This window comes from Alligator mississippiensis, chromosome 7, assembly GCF_030867095.1.
Source record: "Alligator mississippiensis isolate rAllMis1 chromosome 7, rAllMis1, whole genome shotgun sequence".
Taxonomy (NCBI): Eukaryota; Metazoa; Chordata; order Crocodylia; family Alligatoridae; genus Alligator; species Alligator mississippiensis.
The window spans coordinates 661,675-688,380 of NC_081830.1; the positions used below are offsets into that span (position 1 = coordinate 661,675).

Below are 26,706 nucleotides of genomic sequence, written 5' to 3' on the forward strand. Positions count from 1 at the left end.
TTCAAGCAGACCAGCCCCTCCCCCGCTCTGCAGGTGACCCCGCCCCCAATGCCTTTGAAGAACCAACATCTCCCCACCCAACATCCTTCAAGACCCCACATCCTCCACTCAACCCAACCGACATCCCCCCACCCCTCTCACACCGGATCGGTGTCTCTGCCCCCGCCCTGTGGAACAGAGACTGAATTCGCAGATTGGTTCTTTCATATCGTTTGTATTTTTTTCCTTGTTTTTTTGTTAACGAACCTTTTGAAACCCAAGCGACAGAACAAAAAGATAAACCAATGGATGGGAGAATAGGCACGAAAGGGGAGGGATGGGGGGGGCAGAAATAAAAATCAGAACATCTCCGAGGCGGGGGGAGAGGAAATAAAGGACGTATCATGTAAACATCGCGTGTCCTGATGTGCCTGCCTGGGGCACGGGGGCGGGGGTCAAATGATATTGGGGTCAAAGGGGGTGAGGTCAATGACTTCCAGTGTCTGTCCCTTTAAATTAAGTCATGGCGGAGTATACATAATTACAATATGGAGACATATATATAATATATGTGTAAAGACACGTATATACATGGGACGCAGGGGCACAGAACCCAGACATCTGGCCTCCCAGGCCCTGAGCTATCCCATCAGCCCCCACTCCCCTCTCACAGCTGTGACCATGCCAGGTGAGCTCCCAGAGCTGAGGGCAGGGTTTCCAGTTACGTTTTGGGGGAGGGGCAAGCTCCTCATTGGCCAGCAGCTAGGCCTCAATAAAGCCCACCCCCAACTTCCTGGGGAGGGCTGCTGTTGGGGAACAGGGAGTGTTGGGAAACTTCCCCGCCCAAACAAGGGGGACAGGGGGAATAAAGTCCTCAGCCAATGAGGGCACACCATCTGAGGCGCTCAGGAAGCGTACAGATGGACGCGCTGTCGGGAGGCGATAAAGTTCACCGTCCAATGAGGACGCACCGTCGGCGGGCAGCACGTTGACAGAGCGCCCCCGACGAGGAAGCCAGCGGGCATGCTGTCGGCGGGCAAGAACACTTGACGTTCAATCCGGAAGCGCAAGGCCGGACAAAACGTCTCGAGCCGGCCGCCCAATGAACCTCGCCCAGCGCCCTCTTGGGGAACAAGGGGGCCTAGTCCAGCCCGCCCGCTACGAGAATGGACAAACTTTATCGGGAGCCCAATCAGTGAACAGCAGGCTGCCCAGCCAGGCCCTGCCCCCTTCCTCAAGAACCAATGAACTTTATCGAGAGCCACATTGGCAGACAACAGGTTCAGGGACGGGGCAAATAAAACTTTATTGGTACCCCTGGGGGCCAATATCAGTGCAAAGGAGGAGCGTTCTGTCGCTAGGGATTGTGGGGAGGAGGTGGGATGAAACTGGTTAAATAGTTTAAGGAGGGAGGCGGGGCCTATTTACAAACAGGGGCGGGGCCTCATTGGGTTACTATTATTAATACAATTATCTCCTCGTTAAGACTGGGGCGGGGGTGGGGCAATGCCCCAGTAGCCCTTCGGGAAAGGGGGTGATGTACCTGGACCTCCGCCCCCCTCCCCATTGGTGGGGAGGAGGAGATGGCGGCCATCTTGGTTGATGAGGGAGCCATTTTGGATCAGATGGGACCCCCTCCTGGGGGAAAGAGAGGGAGGGAAGCCATCTTGGGTAAGCAGCAAGCCATCCCAGATGAAATGGAACCATTATTGGAGGCAGGGAAGCCATCTTGGGTAAGCAGGGAAGCCAGGATGGACAAGATGGGAGCCATATTGGCTGAGGGAACCCATGTTGAACTGGAGAACGGACGCCATCTTGGTTGAGTAGGAAAGCCATTCTGGATGAGATGGGAGCCATATTGGATGAGAGAAGCCATCTTGGATGAAATGAGAGCCACATTGGAGGAAGGAAACCATTCTGGATGAGATGGGAGCTGCCTTGGTTAATGAAGTCATTCTGGTTGAATCGGGAGCCATATTGGATGAGGGATGCCATCTCAGTTGAGTAGGGAAGCCAGGAGCCATATTGGATAAGGGAAGTTATCCTGGTTAACAAAACCATCCTGGATGAGATGGTAGCCATATTGAAGAAGAGAAGCCATCTCGACTGAGTAGGTAAGCCATCCTGGATGAGATAGAAGGCATCTTAAATGAGGGAAGCCATCTTGGTTAATGAGGCAGGAGCCCTATTGGATGAGGGAAGCCATCTTGGCTAAGAAGAGAAGCTGAGGAGCCATGTTAGCAGATGGACACCATCTTGGTTAATGAAGCCATCCTGGGCAAGATGGGAATGACCTTGGTTCAACGAGGAGTGAAAACGACTCATTTGGCATAGTGAGAAGCAAGGGGGTGAAAAACATTGGGGGATGGGTGGCCGCCAGGAGCTGAGGGACCCCAAAATGGTTTCCCATGAGTCTCCTCAGCCCCTGATCTCCCCAAAATTGGTCCGTCACCCCTCCTGCCCCTCCTGTATCCCCGGGGGGCAGGGGAAGAGTTCAGAAGTAAGTGTCCTGCAGCGTGGATCCACCTGCCCCGGGCTCCCCGTCCTCCGGGACCACGCCCCCAGATTTCGGGGGCTCCCGGCGACGGAAGGAAGTCTTCTTCTCTTTCTTTTCCTTCTTCTCTCTCTTTTTCTCTTCCTTCTCCCGCTCTTTCTCCCTTTTCTTCTCCTGCTTCAGCCGGGCTTTCTCCTCCTTCTCGCGCTTCTTTTTGTCCTCGGGGCCCACCCCTTTTGTGTCCCGCTGGGGGGGCCCTGCCCCCTTGTGGGGGCCCCCGAGGGGGGCGTTGTTGCCTGTTGGGGAAGGTAAGGCCGGGTGCAGCCCCTCTGAGACCACCTGGCCTGAGGCGGCCGGGGGTGCGGCAGCAGCAGCCAGGGGTGCCAAGGTGGGGCGAGGTGGCTGGGGGCGGGGCTTGAAAGCCAGGCCAAGGAGGCCAGGGCTGGCGCCAGGGGGCGGGTGGAGGCGGTGGCGCTCCTCATGGATGGCGCGTGAGCCGTGCAGGCGCCGGGAGGGCTTGTGCTGAAGCTCGCCCCGCGTCTCCCGCCACTTCTTGAGCTGGGCCCCACTCTCCCGCTCGATCAGGGCCTCTGTCACCGGCAGGCTCACCACCTGGGGGGGAGGGAGGGATCATGGGGGGTCCTAAGGGCATCTGAGCAGCCCCCAGTGCCCCCTTTTGTCCCCTAGCAACCCCTGTCATCCCAGCATCCCCTAACACTCCCCAGAGCCCCAGTACCCCTTAGTAAACCCCTGTATGCCAGCATCCCTTATGAGTCCCTGTAGCAACCCCTTCTGTCCCAGCATCCCCTAGCAACACCCTCCACAACCGCTACTACCCCTTAGCAAACCACTGTATTCCAGCATCCCCAAGCAAATCCCCTCCATCCCCTAGCAGCTCCCCCACATCCCAGACTCCCTTAGCTACTTCCTGTATCCCCTAGCAACCCTTCCACATCCCAGCATCCCCTAGCAACACCACCCACAGCCCCTAGCAAAGCCCCCATTAGCAAACCCCCATATCTCAGCATCTCCTAGCAACTTTCCTCCGACCCCACTCCATCCACTAGCCAACCCCCCATCCCAACTTCCCCTAACAACTCCCAGCACCCCATCGTTCCCTAGCAACCCCTCGCATCCCAGCATCCTCCAGTGACACGCCACATTCCACCATCCATGAGTAGGGCCATGAGAAAAGGTAAGCTGGGGAAGGGGAAGGGAAAGGGGCATGGGAGGCATATCGACTTCTGTCACAGGGAGGGAAGGAGCGAGGCAGGGGCAGGACTGAATGGGGCTCCTGGGCAGGTGGTAGCAGCCAGCTCCCCTGGCCTCCCGCCGCCTCTGGCTGTGTGCTGGGTGGCCATACGAGCATGGGTAAAGTATCGTTTTTCATGGAACTGCTGGGACCCGTCTACTAAGTTCTGGTCCCGTGAAGAGTCCATAAAAAAACGATACTTTACCGCGAATTTTCAGCAAAAAATCTGCCGTTTTTTCAGGGCCCAATCCGGTAGCCAGCCCCAACATCCCCTACCGACCCCCTTCCAGCCCCGAGCAAGTCCTCATCTGAGACTTCCCTAGCTACCCCCATATCCCCTAGCAACACCCCCACATCCCACCATCCTCTCGTAACCCCCAGCATCCCATAATTCCCTAGCAACCCCTCTCGATCCCCTAGCAACTCCTCCCACATCCCAGAACCCCCTAGCAAACCCCACCATCCCAGCATTCCCTTGCAAGCCCAAGCATCCTCTAGTGACCCCCGCATCCCAGCATCCACGAGCAACCCCATGCCAGCATTCCCTAGCAACTCCCAGCATCCCCTAGCAATCTCTCTCCAACCTCTAACAATTCTCCCACATCCCAGAGTCCCCTAGCTACCCATCTCCTAGTTCCCCACCCCCCGACATCCCAGCATCCCCTGGCAAATCCCTGCATCCTGTAGTAACCTCTCACATCCCTTCACAACCCCTCCACATCCCAGCATCCCCTAGCAACTCCAAGCTTCCCAGCATACTGTAGCAACCCCCCGCATCCCACCATTCCCTAGCAAACCCCAGCATTCTCTAGCAACCCCCCATATCCTGGCATCCATTAGCAACCCCCTATATCCCAACCCCCCCAGTAATCCCCCACAGCAACCCCTTGCATCCCAGCATCCCCAAGCGAACTCCCCACACCCCAGCTCCCCCCACACTCCATCACTACCTCCCCTCCGCCCCTGCCAATGCCCCCCACATCCTAGAATCCCCTACTGACCCCACACCCCTTACAACCCAATCACCCTCTTGCAGCCCAGTACCCCTTAGCAACCCTCCCTTTCCCCCAGTTCCCCACCTCCAGCCTCGCAGCACCCTCCAGGGGCCGGACTGACTGACCTCGTGCACCAGCACCTCCTCCTGCAGGCACTGCAGTGGAGGGTTGCGCAGCTTCTCCATCGTCTCGTACATGCCCTGGCAGCTGCGCAGCTTGTCCACCGAGCCCAGAGTGCTGCGCAGCAGCACCAGCCCCACGCGGAAGATGATCTTGACCCCTGGAGGGGTGGGAGGAGGCAGGTGGTTGGCCACAGGGCAGGAGACAGATGGGTTGGGGGAAACAACAGGGACCGTGGTGGTGGGTCGCAAGTGAGGGGCACCGGTGCCCGGGGGGGGTCTGTGGGTCAGGAGTGAGGGGCCCAGTGGTAGGGAAGCAGCGGTGACTTGGGAGCAAGAGGCCCCACAGTGGGGCAGGGGACCGGGAGGCGGGGGGGGAAATGACTCACCCTCGCAGAAGAACATGTCCCAGACGCGCAGCACTGAGCTCCAGGGCAGAGTGCGGGAGAAGACACACATGAACCACTCGGTCATGTACAGAATGGGGTCAATTTTGAACTTCTTGAGGTGCCGGTAGGCGATGGGGCAGGCGCGGCGCAGCAAGGCAAAGAAGATCTCCCCGTCCAATTGGATCGCTTCCTGTCCCGGGGGGAACAGAGACGTGTCACATCCTGTTCCCACACCGAGGCAGAACGCTGCCACCTCCATGGTGCCCCCCAGATGTAGAGAAAGAGAACCTGGATGCCTGAGTTATCTGGGGAGTGGGAGCAAGAGAGGCTGGGAGCCCGGACGCCTGGGTTCTCCAGGGTGGGGGGGGAGCAGAGGCACCACTCACCAGGCCTGCGCTGTAGTAGCCAGGCAGGTACTTCTCGCAGATCTGCACCAGGCACCAGAAGGCTTGCTGTGGGGAGAGACGGGCGGTGAGACAACGTGCCGGGACAGGAAAACGGCTGGTCCAACCAGCGCGGGAGGGAACCCAGGTGTCCAGGCTCCCAGCCCCACCCCTGCCCTGGAGAACGCGGGGCAGGGGGGTGTTGGGGGGGCAGCTCACCTCTGCGGGCATATGCATGAGGAGCACGGCGGCAACAGGGGCCTGGGCCTGGCAGTAGCCCTCATCGGGGCGGTACACGGTGTAGGCCTTGAGGATGCGGTACAGGTCCTGCTGCCTGGGCCGGGGGAGGATGGGAGAGGGCATGACGCAAGCAGGAAGGGCAGGGGCCAGCCCTCCCCCCCCTCCCTGGGGAACCAGGTATCCGGCCTCCTGGCCCCCACTGCTCCTAGAGAACCCAGGTACTGGGCTCCCAGAACCCCCTGCTCCTACCCCCCCACCCCAGAGAACCCAGGTGTCTGGGCTCCCTGAACCCCCTGCTCTCACCCCCCAGCCCCTACCATCTTCCCAAAGAACCCAGATTTTTGCTCTCATGTGCCATCTCCCAGGGAACCCAGGCGTCTGGCTCCCAGACCCCCTGCTCCCACCCACTCAGGGAATCCAAGCACCCAGGCCCCTCACCCGTGGCCCCCACGGGCGGCGAACATCTCATGGAAAGGGAACTGGCGGTGCAAGTCCTTCTCGATGACATCCAGCCACTTGGGGTCACCAGGCTGCCGCTCCAGCTCCTAAAACAGGGAGCAAATGGGAGCAAGGGAACAGGGTATCATGGGGGCGGGGCAACAGAAAGGGGGGCAGGGCCTACCTCAAACTTCTCCGGGTTCTGCTCCAGCAGCTCCTTGCTATTGGACAGCAGTTGCCAGGCCTTGGCGCGGAGCGAGGACGGGATGCCCTTGCGGCAGCGCAGCTTCACCTGGCAGGGGGCAATGGAGCAAATTGAGACCCTGGGGGGTCAACTGGGGGGTCCTCGGAAGCCTCTAGGGGCCTGTTTGGCCAAGGGGAGACCACAGAGATGCAGGGAAGAGCCACCAGAGTGTCCCATTAGTGCGATGGAGCCCTCCAGTAGTGGAGAGGAAAGCTGCGCTTGCGCTGCAGCCGGATCTGTCCACTCTGGCCCAGCTCCTCTCCCCACCCCGGGAACCCAAGCATCCGGGCTCCCAGAATGCCCTGCTCCTGCCCCCCAGGAGCCCCAGAGTGGGTGCACTCACCTTCTGGAACCGGCGCGACAGCCACTTGTCCCAGTGGGAAAACATGTCTAGCCACTTGAGTTCCCGCTGCCGGGCCACGTCCACCGGGAGGGCACTCTCTCTGAGGGGGGGGATGGGGGTCAGACCCTGCCCCTGGGGGCACCTCATTCCCGACCCACAGCCTCCCCAACAGCGGTGCCCCTCACTCCCAACCCGCAACCCCCCTGACAGCTGTGCCCCTCGCCACCAACCCGCTGCCACCTCATTGGAAGTAAAATTAATACTAGGAGCCGAGACGCCTGGGTTCTCTAGGGTGGGAGGGGGGTGGGGGTGAGAGCAGGGGGTTATGGGAACCCAGACACCTGGGTTCTCCCCGGTGGGGGAATGTGGGAGCAGGGGGTGTTGGGAGCTCGGACACCTGGGTCACCTGGGAGCAGAGCGCGTACTGGGTGGGGGCTTGACCCTGAATTGTGCCCCCCATCTTTGGGTACTGGTCTGTCCCCAACCAGAGGGTCCCAATCCTGAGCCACCAGCTCTCATAGGGGCCCAGGGGATGCTGGGATGTTGGACGGGGAGAACACAGATCTCTGGCCCCAGGGGGTAATGGTGCAGGGGGGGGCAAGACCACAGGGCAGTGGGGGAGGGCGAGGCAGACAGGAAGTGCTGCCGGGGAAACAGGAAGTAGCAATTGGGGCAGCTTCATTGAGAAATGGGAAGTGCTGGGTGGGGGGAGGATTTCAGGAACAGTGGGGAGGAGGTGGAGGGGACACCCTTCCCCCCCACCCAGCATCTGCCCCATAGACCCACTGCTGGGAGCAAGGGGGGGGGGCTGGCAGCCCAGATGCCTGGGTTCCCTAGGGTGGCGTGGGGTAGGGGTGGGGCGGGGAGGGATGCCTGGGTCCTCTGGGAAGGAAGTACAAGATAAGAGGCCCCAAAGAGACGGAAAAAGCCACGCGGCTGGATGCGGGGGGTGGGGGGGAAGGAGTGTGAATCACACCAGCCCGTCTGCAGGGGGTGGCAAAGGGAATGGGAGGGGGCATCTGGGAGAGGACCCCCCCCCTCAGGCCAACACCCAATCAGGGTTCAGGGCAGGGAGATGCAGGTGCAGCTGCGCTCAGCACCGGGCCAGGATTGGGCCCCCGGTGCCCCAATTTATGTCCCCCAATGCACCGGGTCTGGAGGGCAGACACCTGGGTTCTCTGGGGTGGGGCGTGGGGTGGGAGCAGGGGGTTTAGGAGTCTGGACACCTGGGTTCCCTGCAGGTGGGAGCAGGAGGTTGTGGGAGCCCTCCTCCCCCTCCCCAGCACCCAATCAGGGCTCAGGTCCCCCCACCCGGGCTACTCACGGGCCCTCCGAGTACTGGGCGCCCCCCAGGAAGCCGTATTTGTCGGTCCTGCGATAGGCCAGGCCGTTGATCTCCGAGTCGGAGCCCAGCGAGCTGGCGTCGTCGGGGAACCCGTGGCTCGTGAGCGACTCCAGGGTCCCTGACATCAGGCTGACCGACTCCAGGTAGCTCAGGGTGTCAGGGGCCGGCCGGGCCCGGGGGGCTGGGATCCCGGGCCCCAGGCTGGACAGGGACCCCCCCAGGTCCTGCAGGGCTGTGGAGGCCGTGGGAGATGCCTTGTCCGGTGTCCCTGGGCTTGGGGCCACAACCTGCAACGCAGGCGGCGTCAAGGGGGCCGGGAAGGACATGGCGGGGGCCGGTGGGACCCCAAGAGCCCCCGATGACACTTCGAGGCCCGTGGCTGGCATGGGAGATGTCACTGGGTTGGCCATCGCGTGCTCCAAGATGGCTGCCGGGGGCGATGCCACCTTGGGTGTAGACCCTTCATTGACCCCCATCGCCAAGGGAGACTCCGGGTTGGGTGTGGTGTTAGGCCGCACGGTGGCTCGAGAAGACACCGCATTGGCCGCCGAAGCCTCCAAGATGGTCATGTTGGCTGCAGCAACCTCCAAGATGGCTGCTCTCGCTCCACACTTGCCCGCCGGCATGACCAACGTAGCTGCATCGACTGCTGTCGCCTCCATCGTGGCTGCCACTGCCTCAGGCTTGCCCACAGTCTCCTCCAGCATGACCGCTGGCGCCTCCAACCTGGCGGCGTTGACCCCTGTTGGCTCCATGAAGGCCGCTGTTGCCTCATGCTTGCCCGCCGGCAACTCTAACATGGCTGCGTTGACCTGTGTCGTCTCCAACATGGCCGCCGTCACCTCATGCTTGCCCGCTGGCGCCTCCAACATGGCGTCATTGCCCGCGGTCGTCTGCAACATGGCTGCCGGTGCCTCCAACATGGCAGAGTTGATCACTGTGGCCTCCAACATAGCCACTGTCGCCCCACGCTTGCCCGCTGTTGCCTCCAACACGGCGTCCTTTCCCGCTGTCGTCTCCAACACGGCGTCCTTGCCCGCTGTTGCCTCCAACACGGCGTCCTTGCCCGCTGTCGTCTCCAACATGGCCGCCATCACCTCACACTTGCCCACTGCCGCCTCCAACACGGCCGCGTTGACCTGTGTCGTCTCCATGATGGCCGCCGTGACCTCTCGCTCGCCCGCCGTCTCGTCCAACCTGGCGGTGTCGCCCGCCCCGCGCGCCAGGGCCCCCACAGCTGCCGCCCCATTGGCCGTGCTTGGCACAAGCGTGCCAGCAGCCATCTTGGCAGTGCGGGGGGTGTTGCGGCGGGGCGGGGGCGAGGGGGCGTCGCCAGCCCCCGTCTCCATGGCACCCGCCGGCCCCGGCCCCGCCCCCTCGGGGGGAGGGGGAGGGGGTGCGGCCTAGTGCAGCCTGAGAAGCCTGTGCTCAAGTGACGGGGGAGGGGTGGGGGGAGGGGGCCCGGGGCGCTCCCCTCCAGCCCGGGCCGCAGGCAGCCACCGCGAGGCTGCGCGCGCAGCCCGGCCTCGTCCACGGGCGACGGCCGGCCAATCAACAGCTCCTGGGGGCCGGGATGGGGAGAGAGCAGGGCGGGACCCAATCAGCACGCGAGCGGGACGGAAGGACGACTCCACGGGCCAATAGCGAGGCGTACGGGGGACGGGGCGCAGCCGCCCTTAGAGTGACGGCGCTGCGGACCAATTGGAGAACGGGGCGGCGCAGCCAATGGGAGCGCGCGGGGGGCGAGGCCTGCCGGGGAGAGTTGGGGGCGGGGCGGGTGCCTGGCGGGGCCAATGGGAGCGCGGGGGACGGGAGCAGCCAATAGGACAGGACTGGGGGGGGGGGAAATGAAGGGCGGGGGTTGGCCGCGGTGTAAAGGATTCCGGGAGTTTGGGCAAGGAAAGCCCCCTGGAGTGTGTTGGGGGCGGACCCCGGAGCGCCCCCCCATCCGCCCCGCCCCCCCCACGGGCTCCCGCCGCGGCGCCCCGCCGGCCCTGGGCGCTGTTCACTCTGGCCCCTAACGACCCCCCCCCCGGAAGCAGCGGCCTGTGGAAGCGGGGGGGGGGGGCGGGGGCGCTATTTTTAGGCGCGGTGCCGCGGCGGCGACAGCTGCTGGCCCGCGGGGCCCGATATGGACAGTGTCGCGGGGACACTCGATCGCCCGGCGGGGGAGGGGCCCGGGGCCGCCCGGTGCGGCGGGCACCCTTGCTGGGTGACTCCCGTGTGCGGGGCATCCACAAGGGGGCCCTTATTGGGGCGGGCCCCGGGGGAACGGGAGCGCGGGCGGCCGTCGTGTGTCGCGCTCGTAACGCCCAGCGCCTGTCACCCCCACATGCCTCCTTGCGTGTCACGCTAATAAAAGCCCCCCAGCTCACCCCTACCCCCCAAAAGCAGCCCCGCGTCCCAATGGTGTCACCCCCGAACCTGGCCCTCCATGCAGGGGTCACGCCACATCGGGTCCCTTGCGCCTCGCTCCCAGATCGTGTCACCCCAATATCCGCCCCCCTCTCCCCGGCGCAGCTCGGGCCCCCCGGACTCTGCCCCCACGTGCCCAGCCCTGAAGTCAGCCCCCTCCAGTAGCCCGGGCACCCCTCCCTCCCCACGGTGTCACGCCGGTATGGGTCTGCACCGCACGTGTACCCCATGGTCCTCCCCATGGCCCACCCCGCTGGTACGTGTCACTCTCCCGTCCACCCCTGCTCCCCCGTGTGAGTCACCCCAATAAGGGCCCCCCCACCCCCCCAGACTCCAGCCCTGGCTTTCTGGTCTCCCACAAACACGTCACCCCGAAATCACCCCCCGCCCCCGCTCCCTCGTGTGTGTGTCGTGCCAATAAGGCTCCCCCCACCTGCCGCCCCCCATACCCCAGCTCCTGGCTTTCTGGTCCCCCTCGTACGTGTCACCCCCAAATCCGCCCCCAACCCCTGCCCCCAGGCATGTCGATATAGGTTCCCCCTGTACCGAACCCCGCAAAATCTGCCCTACACAAGTGTCCAGCCCCCTCCACGTGTCACGCCAATAAGGGTCCCCCCCATCAATTCGAGGCAGGGGGGTATAAACCCAGCTGTCCCGGGAGGGTGGGGACAGACCAGGCCGGGGCCTCCAGAGGCTTCTCCAAGAAAGGCTAATTCCCCTCCAGGGGCTATTTCTGGCCTGCCTTGAAGATGATGCTATAGATAGACCCTCCTCCCCCCGCCCCCCCTCCCCGGGGGGGTGTATATAGGCCCCGAGGGACCCAGCAGCCCCCGCCAGGCTGCCCCACGTCCCACCGGAGACCCGCACCGAGCCCTCGCCACCGCCAGCGCTGCCAACATGGTGAGTGGGGCCGTCGGGGGGGGCCCAGAGAGCCCAGGTGTGCAGGCGCCCCGTCCCCCTGCCCCAATCTCATCCAGCAGCCCCCGCTCTCCATTTGGGGGACCCAGGAGTCTCACCTCCCGGATCCTCTTCTCCACCTACCTACCTACCTACCTCCCCGTCCATCCCCGCACTCCCCCGGGGAAGGCGAGGGAATCTACCTGGAAATTTGGCGTACCTCCATCCCCCCACGGCTTGAACCCAGGCAGCTGTGGGGGGAGGGACAGACACGAAGCAGCCTCTCCCAAGGGACCCCGCCGGGCAGGATGGGACCCAGATGTCTGGGGCGGGGGGGGGCATGCTCCAACCAGCCTCCCCCAAAGGACCGCACATGACCCCGCCGGGCAGGATGGGACCCAGGCATCGGGTAGAGGAGGCACCCCGGAGACAAGGCCTGGGTTGGGGGAGTGTGTGGGGGGAGCGGAGACGGGACCCAGGAGTCCAGAAGTTAACGGCCCCCCCCCCCTCGCCACAGGCCCCCAAGAAGGCAAAGAAGAGGACGGCCGATGGCGGTTCCAACGTCTTCTCCATGTTCGACCAGACCCAGATCCAGGAGTTCAAAGAGGTGAGGGGGGGGTGGGGCCAGGATTGGGCCCCCTTCCCTTGGCTGGGGTAGGCGGCCTAGGGCGGGGGGAGGGTGGGGGTGACCTCATCTCCTTGGCATGTGTCACCTGTTCGGGGGGGGAGGCAGGGAACAGCTGCCAGGCCAGACTCAGGCCTTTCCCATGAGCATTTGCTGCCCCCCCCTCCCCCCCCCCCCCCCCAGGCCTTTACAGTCATCGACCAGAACCGGGATGGCATCATCGACAAGGATGACCTTAGGGACACCTTTGGTGCCATGGGTGAGGAGGCAGGGCCTGCCAGGGAGGGGGCGGGGCATAGGAGGGGTGGGGCCTACAGCAGATAGCCAAGGGTGTAGGTGAGGTGGGTGGGGCCAGGGAGGGACCAATGGGCAGGTGGCTAGGACTCATAGGGTTGGGCAAGGAAGGGGATGGGAGGGGCTAAGGAGGGTGGAGGCAGGGCTTCAGGGGAGCAGGAGGGGCCAGTGTAGAGGTAGGTGGGGCCTATAGGAGGAGGGCAGGGCCAAGCCATGGAGCTGTGAGGCAGGGGGCGTGGCCACGGGAGAGGTGGGAGAAGTTGGGAGGGGCCATGAGGAGGGTGGGCCTGGTTTTAAAGGGACAGGGACCAGAGAAAGGGGGCAGGGCAGGGCTGAGGGGGAGGGGCTTTGGCCTGGGTGGGCAAGGTTTTAACACTTCCCCGCCCATACCTCCTCGTCCAATCAGGGCGCCTCAATGTGAAGAACGAGGAGCTGGACGCCATGATCAAGGAGGCCAGCGGCCCCATCAACTTCACCGTGTTCCTCACCATGTTCGGGGAGAAGCTCAAAGGTGTGAGGTTCCCCTCCGCCGAGTGCGCCGCGCCCACCCGCCCCGTCCCCTCACGCTTCAGAGACTTCGTAGATGTTTAGTCGGAAGCAGCTTTAGCGGATCCTCTATTCTGCCCCCGCCCCGGCCCAGGCCCCTTGCCTGATGGTCCCTTGAGTGGGACATCCCAAGGGACTGCCCCCCCTTCGATACATCCCACCCCCTCCTGGTTGCTACATCCCAGCCGCCTCCGCAACTTCCATGTCCATTGGTACACCCCAATTCTCACCCCCCATCCACTGGTGCCTCATTGGTACAGCCCAGTCCCCCCACCACTCACATGCTGTTGGTATGTGCCATTCCCCTGAAAAACGCAGCCCTATTGGTATGTCCCCCCACCCCTTCTCCATGTGTCACACCCCCATTGGTACATCCCAATCCTCTAGGCCCCCACCCCCACCATTGGTATCTCCCAGTCCCCCTGATCCCGCCCCCCCAATGGTCCATCCTATGCCCCCATGTCAAGCTGTACCATTCCCCCACCCCCATCCTACTACCCCACCCACCCCCCAATTCTCCCCTTACACATTGGCTCCTCCCCCTAGGGGCAGACCCCGAGGACGTCATCATGGGGGCCTTCAAGGTACTGGACTCAGATGGGAAAGGCAGCATCAAGAAGAAGTTGTGAGTATAGCCCCGCCCCTCAGTTCCTGGCCCTGCCGCCACACCCAGACCCCTGCCCCATAGTCACTAGCCACGCCCTCATGGCTTAGCCCCACCCCTATATGCTAGCCCCACTCTTTAGTTGCTACCCCCCCCACAGCCTGGTTCAACCCCTTATCCTTGCCTCATTCGTTAGCCATGCCCTCCAACTCTGCCCCTAATTCCGTGGCCACACCCCCATCCCTTAGCTCCGCCTCTCATCCCCATCTCATCCTCTAGCCCCACCCTGCCCCTTAGTCATATGCCCCCATAGCCACAAGCCACGACCCGACACCCTACTAGCCCTGCCCCTTTTCTGGGTGGGGCAAGGGTTGCACCGCTGGCTGTGGTGTAGGGGTGGTGGAGGGGCATGAGGGGCCTCAGCGCCCCGGGGGGTGTCTGACCCGGCCCCTCCCCCTTTTTGCCTTCCCCCAGCCTGGAGGAGCTGCTGACCACCCAGTGTGACCGGTTCACCCCTGAGGAGGTGAGCGGACGTGGCTGGCTCTGGGGCGGCCGGGCGGAGCAGGGTCTCCCAACGCAGCCGGGTCGGGAAACCCCCACTGGCGGCACCACCACTGGGGCCCCATACTGGAGGGGACCGACATTGAGGGGACACACAAGGGTGGGGAGGAAAAGGGGAAGCACAGGTGGGGGGACACAGGAAGCCACGGGTGGGTCCCTCATCTGCCACACCCACGTCCACCCCAGCCATTGGCTCCTGCCCCTTCTCCACCACGTGTCACCGGGACTCGGTCCCCCCCAAGCCCTCCAGGCGCCTCGCTGTCGGTTCCCCGCCCCCGTGTGTCATGCGGACTTGGGTCCCCGCACGCTGCTGCTGGCTCTGGGGGGTGGCCGACGTGTCGGCGGCTGAGTGTAACAAGCCCCGTGTCCCCCCCAGATCAAGAACATGTGGGCCGCCTTCCCCCCAGACGTGGCCGGGAACGTCGACTACAAGAACATCTGCCACATCATCACCCACGGCGAGGACAAGGAAGGGGAGTAGAGGACCCCCCGGCTGCCCCCCGGACATCTTGGGGTCCCCCCCGGCACCCTCTGGACCCTGCCCCCACCCCCGAGTCCGCCGGCCCCATAAACCTCTGGTTTTTTTTCATGCCCGGCCTGGTTGCCAATGAGATGATGCGGCTGAAACTGGGGTGGGGGGTGTCTAACAGGGGCGCTGGGATGCAGCTGGGTCTGGGGGGTGTAATGGGGACACCGCAGTGGGGCGGGGCTGGGGTGGAGCACGCCCCCCTGTACAAGGCGCACACGGAGACCAGAACCCAGGCGTCCCGCCCACGAGTGCACACACACACGCAGAGCCCAGGTGTCTGGATCTGACACACACACACACACACACACACACACATGCAGAGAGGCATCTGCCCCCCCACCCCTCCCGGGAGCCCAGGTGTCCAGGACACACATGCACGCACACACACAGGGAACCCAGGCATCCGGGTCCCACATGCATGTACGCGCACAATTCCCACCCACCACCCCACCCCCCGGCATCCAGGCCCCCCCCCAAAGGGAACCCAGGTGTGCAGGGCCCGCACCCACCAGGAGCCCGGGGGTCCGGCCAGAGCCCACCCTAGTAGAAGAACCCCCCACGCGTTAACCCTTTGTGGCTGACACTTTTATTGGCAGCTCTGAGGGGAGGGGGGCAGGCCCCGTCTCTCACCCCTGCCCGGGGGGGGTCAGGGCAGGGGGGCAGAGGCGCAGGGAGAAGTCGAGGGCAGGGGCGGCCTGGGTGAGCGCCCCCAGTGACACCACATCCACGCAGGGGCCCAGGTAGCGCGGCAGCGTCTCCTCCGTCAGCCCCCCGCTTGCCTCCACCGTCAGCCCCGGGCGGGTGGCCTTCAGTGCCGCAGCCGCCGCGTGCAGCTCCTGGGGGGGGGGGGGCGGGGGGGTGGGATGGGATGGGAAACGACAGGGGTTAGGGAGGGGGGAGGTGGCTCAGGCCCCTACCGATGTGCCTGGCTCTGGGGTGGGGGTCACAGATCCCACCATGCGGCTGGGTCTGGGCTGGGGCAGGGGCTTGGTATAACAGAGGCCTGGATGTGGCTGGCTCTGGGGTGGGTATAAAGGTTCCCACAGTGCATCTGGCTCTGAGGTGGAGCGGGGACTGGGTGTAACAGAGGCATGGATGCAGCTGGCTCTGGGGTGGGATGCATCAAGGGTTGGGGATAACAGGGACACCCAGATGCAGCTGGCTTCAGGGGTGGGGGCTGGGTGTAACGGGGACCTGAGGATGCAGCTGGCTCTGGGGTTGGTATAATGGTTCCCACAATGCATCTGGCTCTGGGGTGAGGCACGGGCTCTGGGGCCCATGCAATGCAGCTGGCTGTGGGGTGGGGTTAGGGATAACAGGGATCCCAGGATGCAGCCAGCTCTGGGGTGAGTGCAGTAGATCCCACAATGCATCTGGCTCTGGGGTAGAACAAGGCTGGGTATAACAGAGACACTCCAAACCCCCATGCGGCTGGCTCTGGGGTGAAGCAGGGGCTGGGTATAATGGGGACCCCAGCATGCAGCTGGCTCTGAGGTGGGTCTAGTGGTTCCCACAATGCACCTGGCTCTGGTGTGGGGCAGGCGCTGAGTATACGAGACGCCCCCCCTCAATGCAGCTGGCTCTGGGGTGGGCTGGGGATAACAGGGACGCTCCAATGCAGCTTTGTCTGGAGGGGAACACAGCAAGGGCGGGTATATGGGGAACCCCCAAATGTGGCTGGCTCTAGGGTGGGCACAACAGATCCCACAGTGCATCTGATTCTGGGGTGGGGCAGGGGCTGGGTATACCAGACCCCCCCACCCATGCAGCTGGATCTGGGGTGGGGATAATGGGGCCCCCATGATGTGGCTGGCTGTGGGGCAGGGAAACAGCAAGGGTGGGTACATGGGGCACCCCGGAAGTGGCTGGCTCTGGGGTGAATGTAACAGCTCCCACAATGCATCTGGCTCTGGGCCGTGCCAGTACCTCGGGGGCGAAGTTGTCCAGCATGACGATGTCTGCTCCCGCCTCGGCAGCCTCCAGCGCCTCCTGCAGGCTGCGGCACTCGACCTCCAGCTTCTGGCTGAAGCTGCTCACCCGCCGGACGGCCTGGACGGCCTGGGGGGGGCGGAGATGGGACCCAGGTGTCCGGGCTGGACATCATCCCCACCCCCCACCCCCGACACTTGGGTCCCAGGGAGTTGGGACGCAGTGTCCCGGATGGACTCCCCTGCCCGTTCCCCTACAGGGGTCCCAAGAAGATGGGACCCAGGGGTGCTGTGAGGAGTTGGGGCTGGGCCCTACGTGTTCGGGACCCCAGGATGGAACCCAGGCGACCGGGGCAGGGCTGGGCAACAGGACCCAGGCGTCCGGGCCAAACTGGGGGGGGGGTGAGCTCACCTGGGCCACGCCCCCGGCAGCGTCCACGTGGTTGTCCTTGATCATGACCAGGCCGCCCAGGTCGAGGCGGTGGGGGTCGGCCCCGCCCACCACCAGCCCGTACTTCTCGGCCAATCGGAAGCCTGGCGTGGTCTTGCGTGTGCCGGCCACGCCCACCCCGGCCCAGCCTGCCTCTCGGGCCTGGCGGCAAGCCCGGGCTGCGGCCGTGGCCACCCCGCTGACCCGGCCCAGGCAGTTGAGGGCTGCCCGCTCCCCTGCCAGCACAGCCTGGGCCCCGCCCCTCACCCAGGCCACACCTGCCACCGGTGTTAGCCACGCCCCCTCGGGCTCCGCCCACTGCACGGCACAGCCCAGCTGGGCGAAGATGGCATCCACGAAGGGCCCCCCTGCCAGGACCCCCGGGGACTTAGCCATGATCTGGGCGGTCACCGGGCGGTCACCCAGGGCTGCCCCGGCGGGATCGAAGGTTGGGGCATCCTCCAAGAGCCAATCGCGGGCCAGCTGGCAGAGGCGGGGGGGCGGCAGCAGGTGGGCAGGGACCGGGGGCGATGCCATGGCCTGGAGGGGAGAGAAAAGCATAGAGAGGAAAGGGGAAGAGAGACCAGACAGGCCTCTCCAGCTCCTACAGGCAGTGCCCTGGAGCCCCCTAGTGAGGGGAGGGGGAGCCTTGCCTGCTCTCCCCTGCCAGACAGCCCAGGTGCCCAGGCTCCTCAACCCCCTCCTCTCAGCCCCCAGGCCTCGCCCCTCCCAGGGACCCCAGGCGTCTGGGCTCCCAACCCCCCCCCGCTTCTCAGTGCCTGGGGCAGGGCTGGGAAGACAGATGGGGGGGTGGGGGGGTGATGCTGGGCCCTTCCCCTACCTGGCAGGGACCCCAGCCGGGCCGAGAGGCCGGAGCGAAGCTTCCAGGCAGGGGGAGGGTCCAGGGAGGGGCTGGGAGCAAAGTCCAGGCCGGTTGGGTGTTAACAGATCCCACCCCAGAGGCGAGCGCAACCTCAGAAAGCCTCCCCTCGGCCCACGGGGACCCTTACTGGGGTGACACCAATGGGCACAGGGGCCCCGCATAGGTGTCACGTGCATCGGAGGCGGCGGGGAGCATGGGGATGAAGGGGCTGGGTTTTCTAGGCGCACCCATTTTGGGGGGACACCAAGCTGCATCGGGGTCACTCATGCTGATACCGCACGCACAGAAAGGGCAAGGGAGGGTCTGGGTTTTCTGGGGGGCCCATATTGGGGTGACACCCACCTTCCTATGGGGGCTGATAGGAGTGTCCCCCACATAGGAGGGGACAGGGGGTCTGGAGGGAGCTGGGTTTCCGGGGGGCCCGTATTGGGGTGACACCAACACAGCTATAGGGGCCCCTATTGATGTCACGGAGAACTGGATAGGGAACATGGGGTGGGGCATACTGGTTAGGGGCCCATACTGATGTCACACGAAGGGGAAGGGATGGAGAGGTGGGGGGCTGGATTTTTGGGGGGAGCCCTATTGGGGGGAAGAGGCCCCCGGGGGGGCCCATAGTGGGGTCACACACACACACACACACACACACACACACACACACACGGGGGCACGTGCATGTGACACAGCAGGGGGTCGTAACCTGCGTCACCCCAATAGGGCCCCTGTGGGGGTCACCCCGGTGAGGGCTCGCCTCCCTCCCCGTGTGAGGGTGCCACCCCTATAAGGCACCCTCCCCGTGGCGTTCGCTCCGCCTTGCGGGCCCCCACGGGGGTGACACAAGCCCCTACGTGGGGGTCATGGCCACGGTCACTGCCTTGGGCTCTGAGCTGGGCCCGTGGGTGCTCGTGGTAACCCAAGCCCGGTCTCCCGAGACAAGGGAATGCTGGGAACGTGGAGGAGCGCCCAGCCCCGCCCTTCCACCACTTCCGACCTTCTTAAGATGGCCGCTTCCATCCCCTTCTTTGACCTCTCCAAGATGGCGACGCCCGTCCCGAACCGCCCCAAGATGGCGGCTGCATGCGGAACACGAGACGAGGAATCGACCCTCCCAAGATGGCGTCCGGCCATGCGCACACCCCTTCCCGTCCTCTGTTGTTGGGGGCGGAGCTAGGGGGCCCGCGGTGCACGCTGGGAACCTGGCGGACCCGGGGGCGGCTGAGCGAGCGGGCAGCGCGGAGCGGCGGCCATGGTGAGCCCCCCCGCCCCTCCCCCACCCCCGGGGACCCTCGCCAGGAGTCCCCCCCGCCCCTGGGAGACCTCCCAGCCCCTGACCCCGCCCCTCCGGGCCCTGCAGCCCCTCCCCCGGGAACCCCCCGTTGGCCCCGCCCCTTTAAAAACCCCGGGGTCTTGGGGACGCTGGTCACGCCCCCTTCCCGGAAGCCCCGCCCCTTTGGAACCCACGGGGCCTCGGGGTGTGGGTGTTGGCCACGCCTCCTTTAAGCCCCTCGCGCTAGTTGTAGCCCCGCCCCTTCGCTCAAAGGACCCCCCCCAATGCTTTGGCTCCACCCACGCGGTGTCGTCACGTTGAGGGGGACCCCAGGAGGGGGGAACGTTGGGGGAGGGGGGTGGTTTCTGAGGGGACCCGTTTGGGGGTGGCACAGGCTGCTTGTGGGGGGCCCGGATGCCTGTGACACCCCCCCCTCCCCTCCCCTCTGGATATCACCCCAATATGGATCCCGCCCAGACGTGTCACCCCAATATGGGTCTGTTGTGGAGGGGGCCCTGGGCGTGTCACCCCAACGTGGGCCCCCCTATGGGTTGGTGTCACCCCAGTATGGGCCCCCGGGGGGTGCATCACTCAGTTTGGGTCCCCCGGGGGTGTCTCAAAGCAGTCGAGGTCCCCCCTATGTGCATGGGTGTCACCCCAATATGGGTGCCCCCTAGAAAAGGGGTCTCCTATTTGGGACCTCCAGGTGTGTCACCCTAATATCATTCCCCCGTGGGCCTATGTTACCTCGATGTGGGTCCCCCCCGTGCGTGTTTGTGTCACCCCAGTATGGACCCCCCAGGTATGTCACCCCAAATATGTCCCCCCGGGCTTGTGTAGGTGACCCTGTGCAATATGGGTCTTCCCTAAGTGTGGGTGTCACCGTGATATGGGTCATGCCCCCCCAGGTACATGTCACCCCTGTATTGGGCTCCTCTGCATTTAGGTGTCACCAAAAATGGGCCCCCCCGGTGTGTGTCTTCGCCAATATGGGTCCCCAGGGGTGTGTCAGCGCAGTCGAGGTTCCCCGCGTGTGGTTGTACCTTAATACAGATCCCCTAGAGGGGTGTTCTCTCTGTACAGGACCCCCCAGGTGTGCGTCACCCCAGTTCTGTTCCCGTGTGTGCATGTTGTCACCTCGAGATGGGCCCCCCCCCCATAGGTGTCTTACCCCAGTATGAGTTCCTGTTAGAGTCATCCCAGTATGGATGCCCACAGGTGTGCGTCACCCCAGTGTGGGCCTTCTCATGCGTGTTGGTGTCCCCCAGGTGTCTCTCACCCCAATAGGGGTCCCCCTAGGTGTGTCATCCCAGTATGGGGTCCCTTTAGTGTGTGTCACCCCACTGTGCCCCCCCGAGGGTGTCACACAAAGTGTGTTAGTGTCACACCAGTAAGGGTTTTCCCAGGTATATGGGCTCCGCTTAATGTGTGTCACCCCAGTGTGGGTCCCCTCGTGTGTGCTGGTGTCACCCCAATATAGGTCCCCCCAGGTGTGTGTTAGTGTAATGCCAGGAAGGGTCCCCCTGGGAGCATGCCTCGCCCCAGTAGGGATCCCCCCACGCACCTGCCAGCGTCACCTCAGTGTGGGTCCCCCGCAGGACGTCTTCCTCATGATCCGGAGGCACAAGACGACCATCTTCACGGACGCCAAGGAGTCCAGCACCGTCTACGAGCTCAAGCGCATCGTGGAGGGGATCCTCAAGCGGCCCCCCGAGGAGCAGCGGCTCTACAAGGTGGCCCCGGATGCCTGGGTTCCCGGGGGAGGGGTTGGGGTGGCGGCGGCCTGGGAGCACGGACGCCTGGGTCCTCTCCTCACTGCTCCTCTTGCCCCAGGACGACCAACTGCTGGACGATGGGAAGACGTTGGGCGACTGCGGGTTCACCAGCCAGACGGCGCGGCCCCAGGCCCCGGCCACCGTGGGGCTGGCCTTCCGTGGCCCCGGGGGTGAGGCCTGCGGGGCGGGGCTCGGCGAAAGGGGGTGGGGCCAAGGGCAACACTGGGTGGGGAAAGGGGTAGCAGAAAGAGGGTGAAACGAGGGGGCGGGGCCTGACGCTTCTCTCCCCTCGCCAGACGAGGCCTTCGAGCCGCTGCGCATCGACTCCTTCTCCAGCCCCCCAGAGCTGCCGGACGTCATGAAGCCGCAGGACTCGGGGTCCGGGGCGAACGAGCAGCCCGTGCAGTGACCCCACCCCCTCCGCTGGGGCTCTGCGCCCCCCTCACCAGATGCTCCTCCTCCTGTTGCCCCTCCTCCCGCCCCCTTTCTGGAATCAATAAAGGACCTGCCTCGTTTCTCGCTGCTGCTCAGTTCGGGGACTCCTGTTCCCAGGACGCCTGGGCAGGAGGTTGGGTGCCCGGACCCTGGCTTCTCCGGGGGGCCAGCTTCAAGCTCCCCCCTCCCCCATTTGTGGGGGGGCATGGGATTTTTCTGGAGGTGGAACGATTGAGGTGACGCGCACCTAGCAACACGGGGCATGGGGGGACCAGCTGAGTGTGACACCCAGGGGGGAGCAGCAGGGGCTGCCCCTTTCCAGACTGAGCCTTCCCATTTCGGCTCCCTGCATGGGTGTTGGTGTCACCCCAATAGTGGTCCCCCATATAAGGTGGTGTCACCCCAATATGGGTCCTCCAGGGGCCTGTCCCTCTAATAGGGATCATCACAGGTCAATGTTACCCCAATATGTTCCCCTATGTCTGCAATGGTGTCACCCCAGTATGGATACCCCCCTAGGCGTGTGATGGTGTCACCCCAATATAGGTTCCCCAGATGTCAGTGTCACCCCAGTATAGGTCCCCCCCAGGTGTGATGATGTCAGTTCAATATGGCCCTCCCAGGTGTTTGATAGTGTCACCCCAATATAAGTCCTCCCTGGTACAAGATAGTGTCACCCCAACATGGGTCAGTGTGACCCCAGTATGAGCCCCCCCCCGGTGTGTGCAGGTGTCACCCCAGTATGGAATATCCTTACCTGTGTGGCGTTACCCCAACATGGCCCCCCAGGTGTGTGGTGTCATCCCAATGCAAGTCCTCCCTGATGCAACATGGTGTCACCCCAATATGGGTGCCCCCCAAATGTGTGTTGTTGCTCCAGTATGGAATATCCTTGCCTGTGTGGTGTCACCCCAACAGGGGTCCCTCTAGGGGTCAGCCTCACCCTAATGTAAGTCCCCCCCAGGTGTGTGACAGTGTCACCCCAGTAGGTCCCTCCAGGGTCAGCATTACCCCAATGTGATTCCCCCAGGTGTGTGATGGGGTTACCCCAATACAAGTCCCCCTGCAACCAGAACAGGCTCCCCCTCGCTCCTGCCCCTGCCCCAGGGAACCAAGGAAGACCCCCACCCCTGCCCCAGGCCCCACTGCCAGGCCTCCTCTCTGATCCCCTCCCCTTTTTTATACCTCACCTCCCATTGGCTGCAAGCCTCCTGAGGGGGGCAAGGCCAACCCAGCAGCACTCTTTAACCCCTTCCTCACTGATGGGAGGGGGCGGGGGCTGGCTACCCTATGTCTTCATCAGAGAAATGAATTGGGGTCAAGCCAAGGGGCCCAAAAGGTAATGTTAAGATCATGCTGGGGTCAAGGGGTCACAAGGGGGGGGTTAAAACGAGGTAATTGGCTGAAAGGTCATGGCCTTTTTTCTGGGGGGAAAAAATGGGGCCCAGGTGTCTGGGGGGGGGGGTTAACGTTAGGCCAAGAGGGTCACTGAATGGTTCAATCTTGGGTCAACTGCAGGTCAAGGGGTCAAGCCCTGGCCATTAGGTGAAAGGTCACGGTCACTTTTTTGGGGCCAAGTGAGCATTACTAAGAGGGCACAACAGGTCACTGAGAGTCCAGTTTGGGGTCAGCTGCAGGTCTGGGAGGGACTGAAAGGTCAACTGGGGGTTGAGGATGGGTCAAAGGGGTCAAATCCCGGTAATGAGGTAAAGGGTTATAGCTTTTCTCCTGGAAAAGTCGACTATTGGTGAGGGGTCTGGGGGCCGCTCAATGTGTGGGTCAACTTCAGGTCATGGGGTCATGCCCAGGTCATTGCTCGAAAGGTCACAGTCACTTTTGTCCAGGGGAGCAACACAGGGCTTAGCAGGGTCAAGGGCGCACTGCAAGGTTAATCTGGGGTCAGCTGCAGGTCACGGAGGGGCCGATTGCATTGAACTGGGTGGAAAGGTCACAGCTGGGGGGTCAGTCCGGACCACAGGGTCAACTGCAGGCCAAGGAGTCACCCATCCCGCTCCTAGAGGGTCAGAGGTTATTACCGGGTTCCCTGGGGTGGGGGGGCCCTCAAACACATCATCTAAAGGTCAAATTGGGAATCGCGGAAGGAGGATTTACTTGACTTAGTACCACGAAGGGGCCGTAGGTCGGGAGCGAGGGGCAGGTGCCACGTGTGGCCTTCCGGCCGCCTTCGTCACCGACGAGCTGGCGGCTGCGGGGGCGGCCCCTCCCCCCGCCCCGTAGGACCCAGGCGTCTGGGCTCCCAGCGCCCCACCCCGCGCTCACCCCCGGGGCCCCATCCGGTCTCTGCAGCTCTCGCCAGAAATAGCCGACCACATCCTGCCCCCCAGCACCCGCGCTGCCCTTATAAGGCCCGGCTGCCTGGGCCAAGGGGGGGCCGAGGGGCCCGCCTGCTTTGCCAGGGGAGTGGGGCCTGGTGGGGGGCTGCAGGCCAGGAGCGAGGGGCACCACGATGAGGGGGCAATAGTGGGCCCGTGAACCCCGTAGTGCCTGGGCGGGACTTTCCACGCTCAGAGCCCCCCCACCCCCCAACTTCCTGTAGGTTTGGCGGGGTAAGGGTAGGTCATGTGACTGGCGCAGGGGAGGGGCAAGGGTGGGGGCAATAAATACCCCCCCATTTTCCGCGCCTCGGTCTTTCTGCCCTGCGTGTCCCGGCCCGGAGCCGTCCCTGCCTCTGGGAACAGGTGGGTGCCCACTTCCCGGACGCCTGGGTGCTCTGGGGTGCAGGGGATCAGGCCAAGAGCTTCCAGAAGGAAAATGGGGGGAAATAAAGGGAAATGTGGGGCTAAAAACAGCCCATTTTCCATGGGGCTCTCTTAAAAATCCCAATTATTCAGAGAAGCAGCAAAAAGTATCCATGGAACAGGGAGCAGAACCTTAAAATTGGCCTTTTCCAGACCAGAATGAGCTGTTTTGGTTTGAAATCTACACAGGAATGGGGGAAACCTGGAGAGCTAGCGAATCAGCAGCCGCCGAAGCGCCAGGAAAACTGGAAAATAGGGATTTTGGGGGCAAAACAGTGGGGTTTTTCAGTCCACATCTGCCCGGAAACGGGGAGAAGATAGAGATTGGATTTGAAGGTCCAAATGAATTGTTTTAAATTCTTAAAAGGGAGAAAAAAAAGGGCTATTTTCAGCCCTTTTCAGGGTAGACCAAGGGAGTTTTAATTGAAATCAATATGAAAATTAGAGTGAGGATGAGAAATTTGGCTATTTTGAAGGCCAAAATGTCCTTCTCTAAATTGGAAAATTCAAAATGGAAGAAGAGAGGGAGATTTAAGCCTAAAGGGTATTTTTCTTGATAACTGCATAGACGTGGGGTGAAACAGAGATTGGGTGATTTTTAACAATTAAAAATGTCATTATTAATTGAAAATTGCACAAAATGGAAGGAAAAGGGGAGATTTGGGTGATTTTAAAGCCAGAAGAAGTCACTTTGATTCAAAATCTATACCCAAGGGGTGTAAGTTTGAACGCGCACACGCACTCACACAACCAATGTAAACTATTAAAATATTTAAAATCAGACTATTAAATATCAGAATATTAAAATAGTGAATTAGTATATTAAAACTAAAATACTCAAATGTTAAAACTATCAAAATGTTGAAAGAAGATTATTTAAATATTTTGTGTTGAACTTTTAAATAATCAAAATATTTAAAACACAGAATCACAACATGTAAAAAGTATAGAAATAGTATATATTGAATACATTAATTATACCATATAAACATTTTGAATCAAAATTACTTCTTTGGACCGTATAAAAAGACCAAATATCCAGATTCTCCCCCATTTCTATGGAGATTTCAAATAAAAATCCCATCTTTCCACCGTGAAAAGCTCCAAAAACTTGCTACTTTTCTCTATTTTAATCCAGATTTTCAAATCAAAGTGACTTATTTTGGCCATAAAGTCATTAAATCTTGGTATTTTCCCCCTTTCTATACAGGTTTCCAAGGAAAACCCCTTATTTGAGCCCAGCTTGATTATTTGTATCCCAAACCCCTCAAATTACAGGAAAAGGACATGTTTTAATGCTAAAATCTCATAAATTATGGGAAAAGGGCACATTTTAATGTTAGAGCTAATTTAGGAGAGATTTTTGGATAAAAGTGATCCATTTGGGCTCCAATGTCACCAAATCTCCAGATTCTCCCCCATTTCCATTGAAATTCCTAATGACAATCCTCTCTCTCTGCCCAGAAAACTCTAAAACTTCTCCATTTCCATAAAGATCTTGGAGCATTTATGGCTAAAATAAGGGATGTTGAGTTGAAACCTACATCAGAAGAAAGAGAAATATGGAGATTTAATAATATTCAGCCCAAAATTAAAGGGATTAATCATTGAAATCTACACAAGAACGGAGGGAAATATGAAGATTTGGTGCTTTTTCAAGCCAGAAAAGGATTTTCCATGTAGATCTCAACTAAGACTAAGATGTATCTTTTAAATTAGAAAATGATATTTAAATGCAGGGTGGGGGGCACTCAAGGGATTTGGCCATTTTTGGATTTTTATTTAGAAATCTGTAGAATAATTCGGGGGGAAATGGTCTTCAGCAACATTAAAATTGCGAGGAAAAATAAAAATCAAGGGATTTGGCTACTTTAGGCAAAACCCGTCATTTTTTTTGTTAGAAATCTATATTAAAATGGGGGGGGGAGGGGGGGGAAAATCAAGCTACTTGGTGATTTCAAGATTAAGATACGTCTTTTAATTAGGAAATAACAATTACATTCAGGGGGAAAAGTCAAGGGATTTGGCCATTTTCTAGCTCATTTTTTTGGTTGAAAATCTGTATTATAATTGGGCAGGAAATCAAGACTTTTGGTGACTTCAAGACTAAGATGTGTCTTTAGTGACATTAAAATGGGGGGGGGAGGAAATCAAGGGATTTGGCTATTTTCAGCTAAAACCCATCATTTTTGGTTAGAAATCTTTATTGAAATTGAGGGGAAAACTATTCAAAGGATTTGGCTATTTTTTTTTTTGGACTAAAAACCAGTTGTTCTCACTCAAAATCTGTATTAAAACTGGGGAGACGAGAACAATTTTGGTGCCTTGAAGGCCAAAAGTGACCATTTTCATTAGAGACCTATATTACAATTGGGTGGTGGGGGGGAATATCAAGAGATGTGTCTATTTCTGACTAAAATGTGTCATTTTCACTGGGGGGGGGAGGAAATGAGATTTGGCTTTTTTAGGCTAAAAGATGTCATTTCTGTTAGATGCTTAGGACAAAAGTCATGAGATTTGCGTTCTGTTAAGGCCTG

The 26,706-nt window shown here is 61.2% G+C and overlaps 4 protein-coding genes across 5 annotated transcripts; 2 read left to right on the forward strand and 2 right to left on the reverse strand.

Moving 5' to 3' along the window:
• Nucleotides 1-194: 194 nt before the first annotated feature.
• Nucleotides 195-9,748, reverse strand: TBC1D10B (TBC1 domain family member 10B). Its single transcript, XM_006262806.4, has 9 exons — nt 8,201-9,748; nt 6,877-6,976; nt 6,474-6,581; nt 6,290-6,396; nt 5,831-5,945; nt 5,615-5,680; nt 5,229-5,418; nt 4,846-5,000; nt 195-3,085 (listed from the first exon to the last, which is right to left on the reverse strand). The coding sequence occupies exons 1-9, from the start codon at nt 9,568-9,570 to the stop codon at nt 2,474-2,476; spliced, it is 2,823 nt and encodes a 940-aa protein (XP_006262868.4). The 5' UTR covers nt 9,571-9,748; the 3' UTR covers nt 195-2,473.
• A 1,691-nt stretch (nt 9,749-11,439) lies between these two features.
• On the forward strand, nt 11,440-14,752 carry MYL11 (myosin light chain 11). Its single transcript, XM_059731581.1, has 7 exons — nt 11,440-11,536; nt 12,051-12,140; nt 12,342-12,417; nt 12,859-12,963; nt 13,545-13,623; nt 14,077-14,125; nt 14,540-14,752. Exons 1-7 carry the CDS (start codon nt 11,534-11,536, stop codon nt 14,642-14,644), a joined length of 507 nt encoding a protein of 168 aa, XP_059587564.1. The 5' UTR covers nt 11,440-11,533; the 3' UTR covers nt 14,645-14,752.
• A 509-nt stretch (nt 14,753-15,261) lies between these two features.
• On the reverse strand, nt 15,262-18,541 carry QPRT (quinolinate phosphoribosyltransferase). 2 transcript variants are annotated; one of them, XM_019490295.2, is made up of 4 exons: nt 17,892-18,533; nt 17,033-17,590; nt 16,619-16,750; nt 15,262-15,528 (listed from the first exon to the last, which is right to left on the reverse strand). In XM_019490295.2, the coding sequence occupies exons 2-4, from the start codon at nt 17,585-17,587 to the stop codon at nt 15,319-15,321; spliced, it is 897 nt and encodes a 298-aa protein (XP_019345840.2). In that variant the 5' UTR covers nt 17,588-17,590; nt 17,892-18,533; the 3' UTR covers nt 15,262-15,318. The 2 variants fall into 2 exon arrangements, with proteins under 2 accessions (XP_019345840.2, XP_059587543.1); XM_059731560.1 differs by lacking the exon at nt 15,262-15,528 and adding an exon at nt 15,580-16,319 and having other exon boundaries at nt 17,892-18,541.
• A 532-nt stretch (nt 18,542-19,073) lies between these two features.
• Nucleotides 19,074-21,490, forward strand: ELOB (elongin B). Its single transcript, XM_059731587.1, has 4 exons — nt 19,074-19,182; nt 20,799-20,933; nt 21,034-21,145; nt 21,272-21,490. The coding sequence occupies exons 1-4, from the start codon at nt 19,180-19,182 to the stop codon at nt 21,382-21,384; spliced, it is 363 nt and encodes a 120-aa protein (XP_059587570.1). The 5' UTR covers nt 19,074-19,179; the 3' UTR covers nt 21,385-21,490.
• The last annotated feature ends 5,216 nt before the right edge of the window (nt 21,491-26,706 follow it).

Coding starts and splice junctions, on each gene's coding strand:
- TBC1D10B (XM_006262806.4), bottom strand. CDS start 9,570: ATGGAGACGGGGGCTGGCGACGCCCCCTCGCCCCCGCCCCGCCGCAAC. Junction 6,397..6,473: donor AGAACCCGGAGAAGTTTGAG/GTAGGCCCTGCC, acceptor TCCCTGTTTTAG/GAGCTGGAGCGGCAGCCTGG. Junction 5,001..5,228: donor GGACATGTTCTTCTGCGAGG/GTGAGTCATTTC, acceptor CCACCCCTCCAG/GGGTCAAGATCATCTTCCGC.
- MYL11 (XM_059731581.1), top strand. Junction 13,624..14,076: donor GGCAGCATCAAGAAGAAGTT/GTGAGTATAGCC, acceptor GCCTTCCCCCAG/CCTGGAGGAGCTGCTGACCA. Junction 14,126..14,539: donor ACCGGTTCACCCCTGAGGAG/GTGAGCGGACGT, acceptor TGTCCCCCCCAG/ATCAAGAACATGTGGGCCGC.
- ELOB (XM_059731587.1), top strand. Junction 20,934..21,033: donor AGGAGCAGCGGCTCTACAAG/GTGGCCCCGGAT, acceptor CTCTTGCCCCAG/GACGACCAACTGCTGGACGA. Junction 21,146..21,271: donor GGCCTTCCGTGGCCCCGGGG/GTGAGGCCTGCG, acceptor TCCCCTCGCCAG/ACGAGGCCTTCGAGCCGCTG.
- QPRT (XM_019490295.2), bottom strand. CDS start 17,587: ATGGCATCGCCCCCGGTCCCTGCCCACCTGCTGCCGCCCCCCCGCCTC. Junction 16,751..17,032: donor CTGCCGGGGGCGTGGCCCAG/GTGAGCTCACCC, acceptor CGCCCCCCCCAG/GCCGTCCAGGCCGTCCGGCG. Junction 15,529..16,618: donor TGGACAACTTCGCCCCCGAG/GTACTGGCACGG, acceptor CCCCCCCCCCAG/GAGCTGCACGCGGCGGCTGC.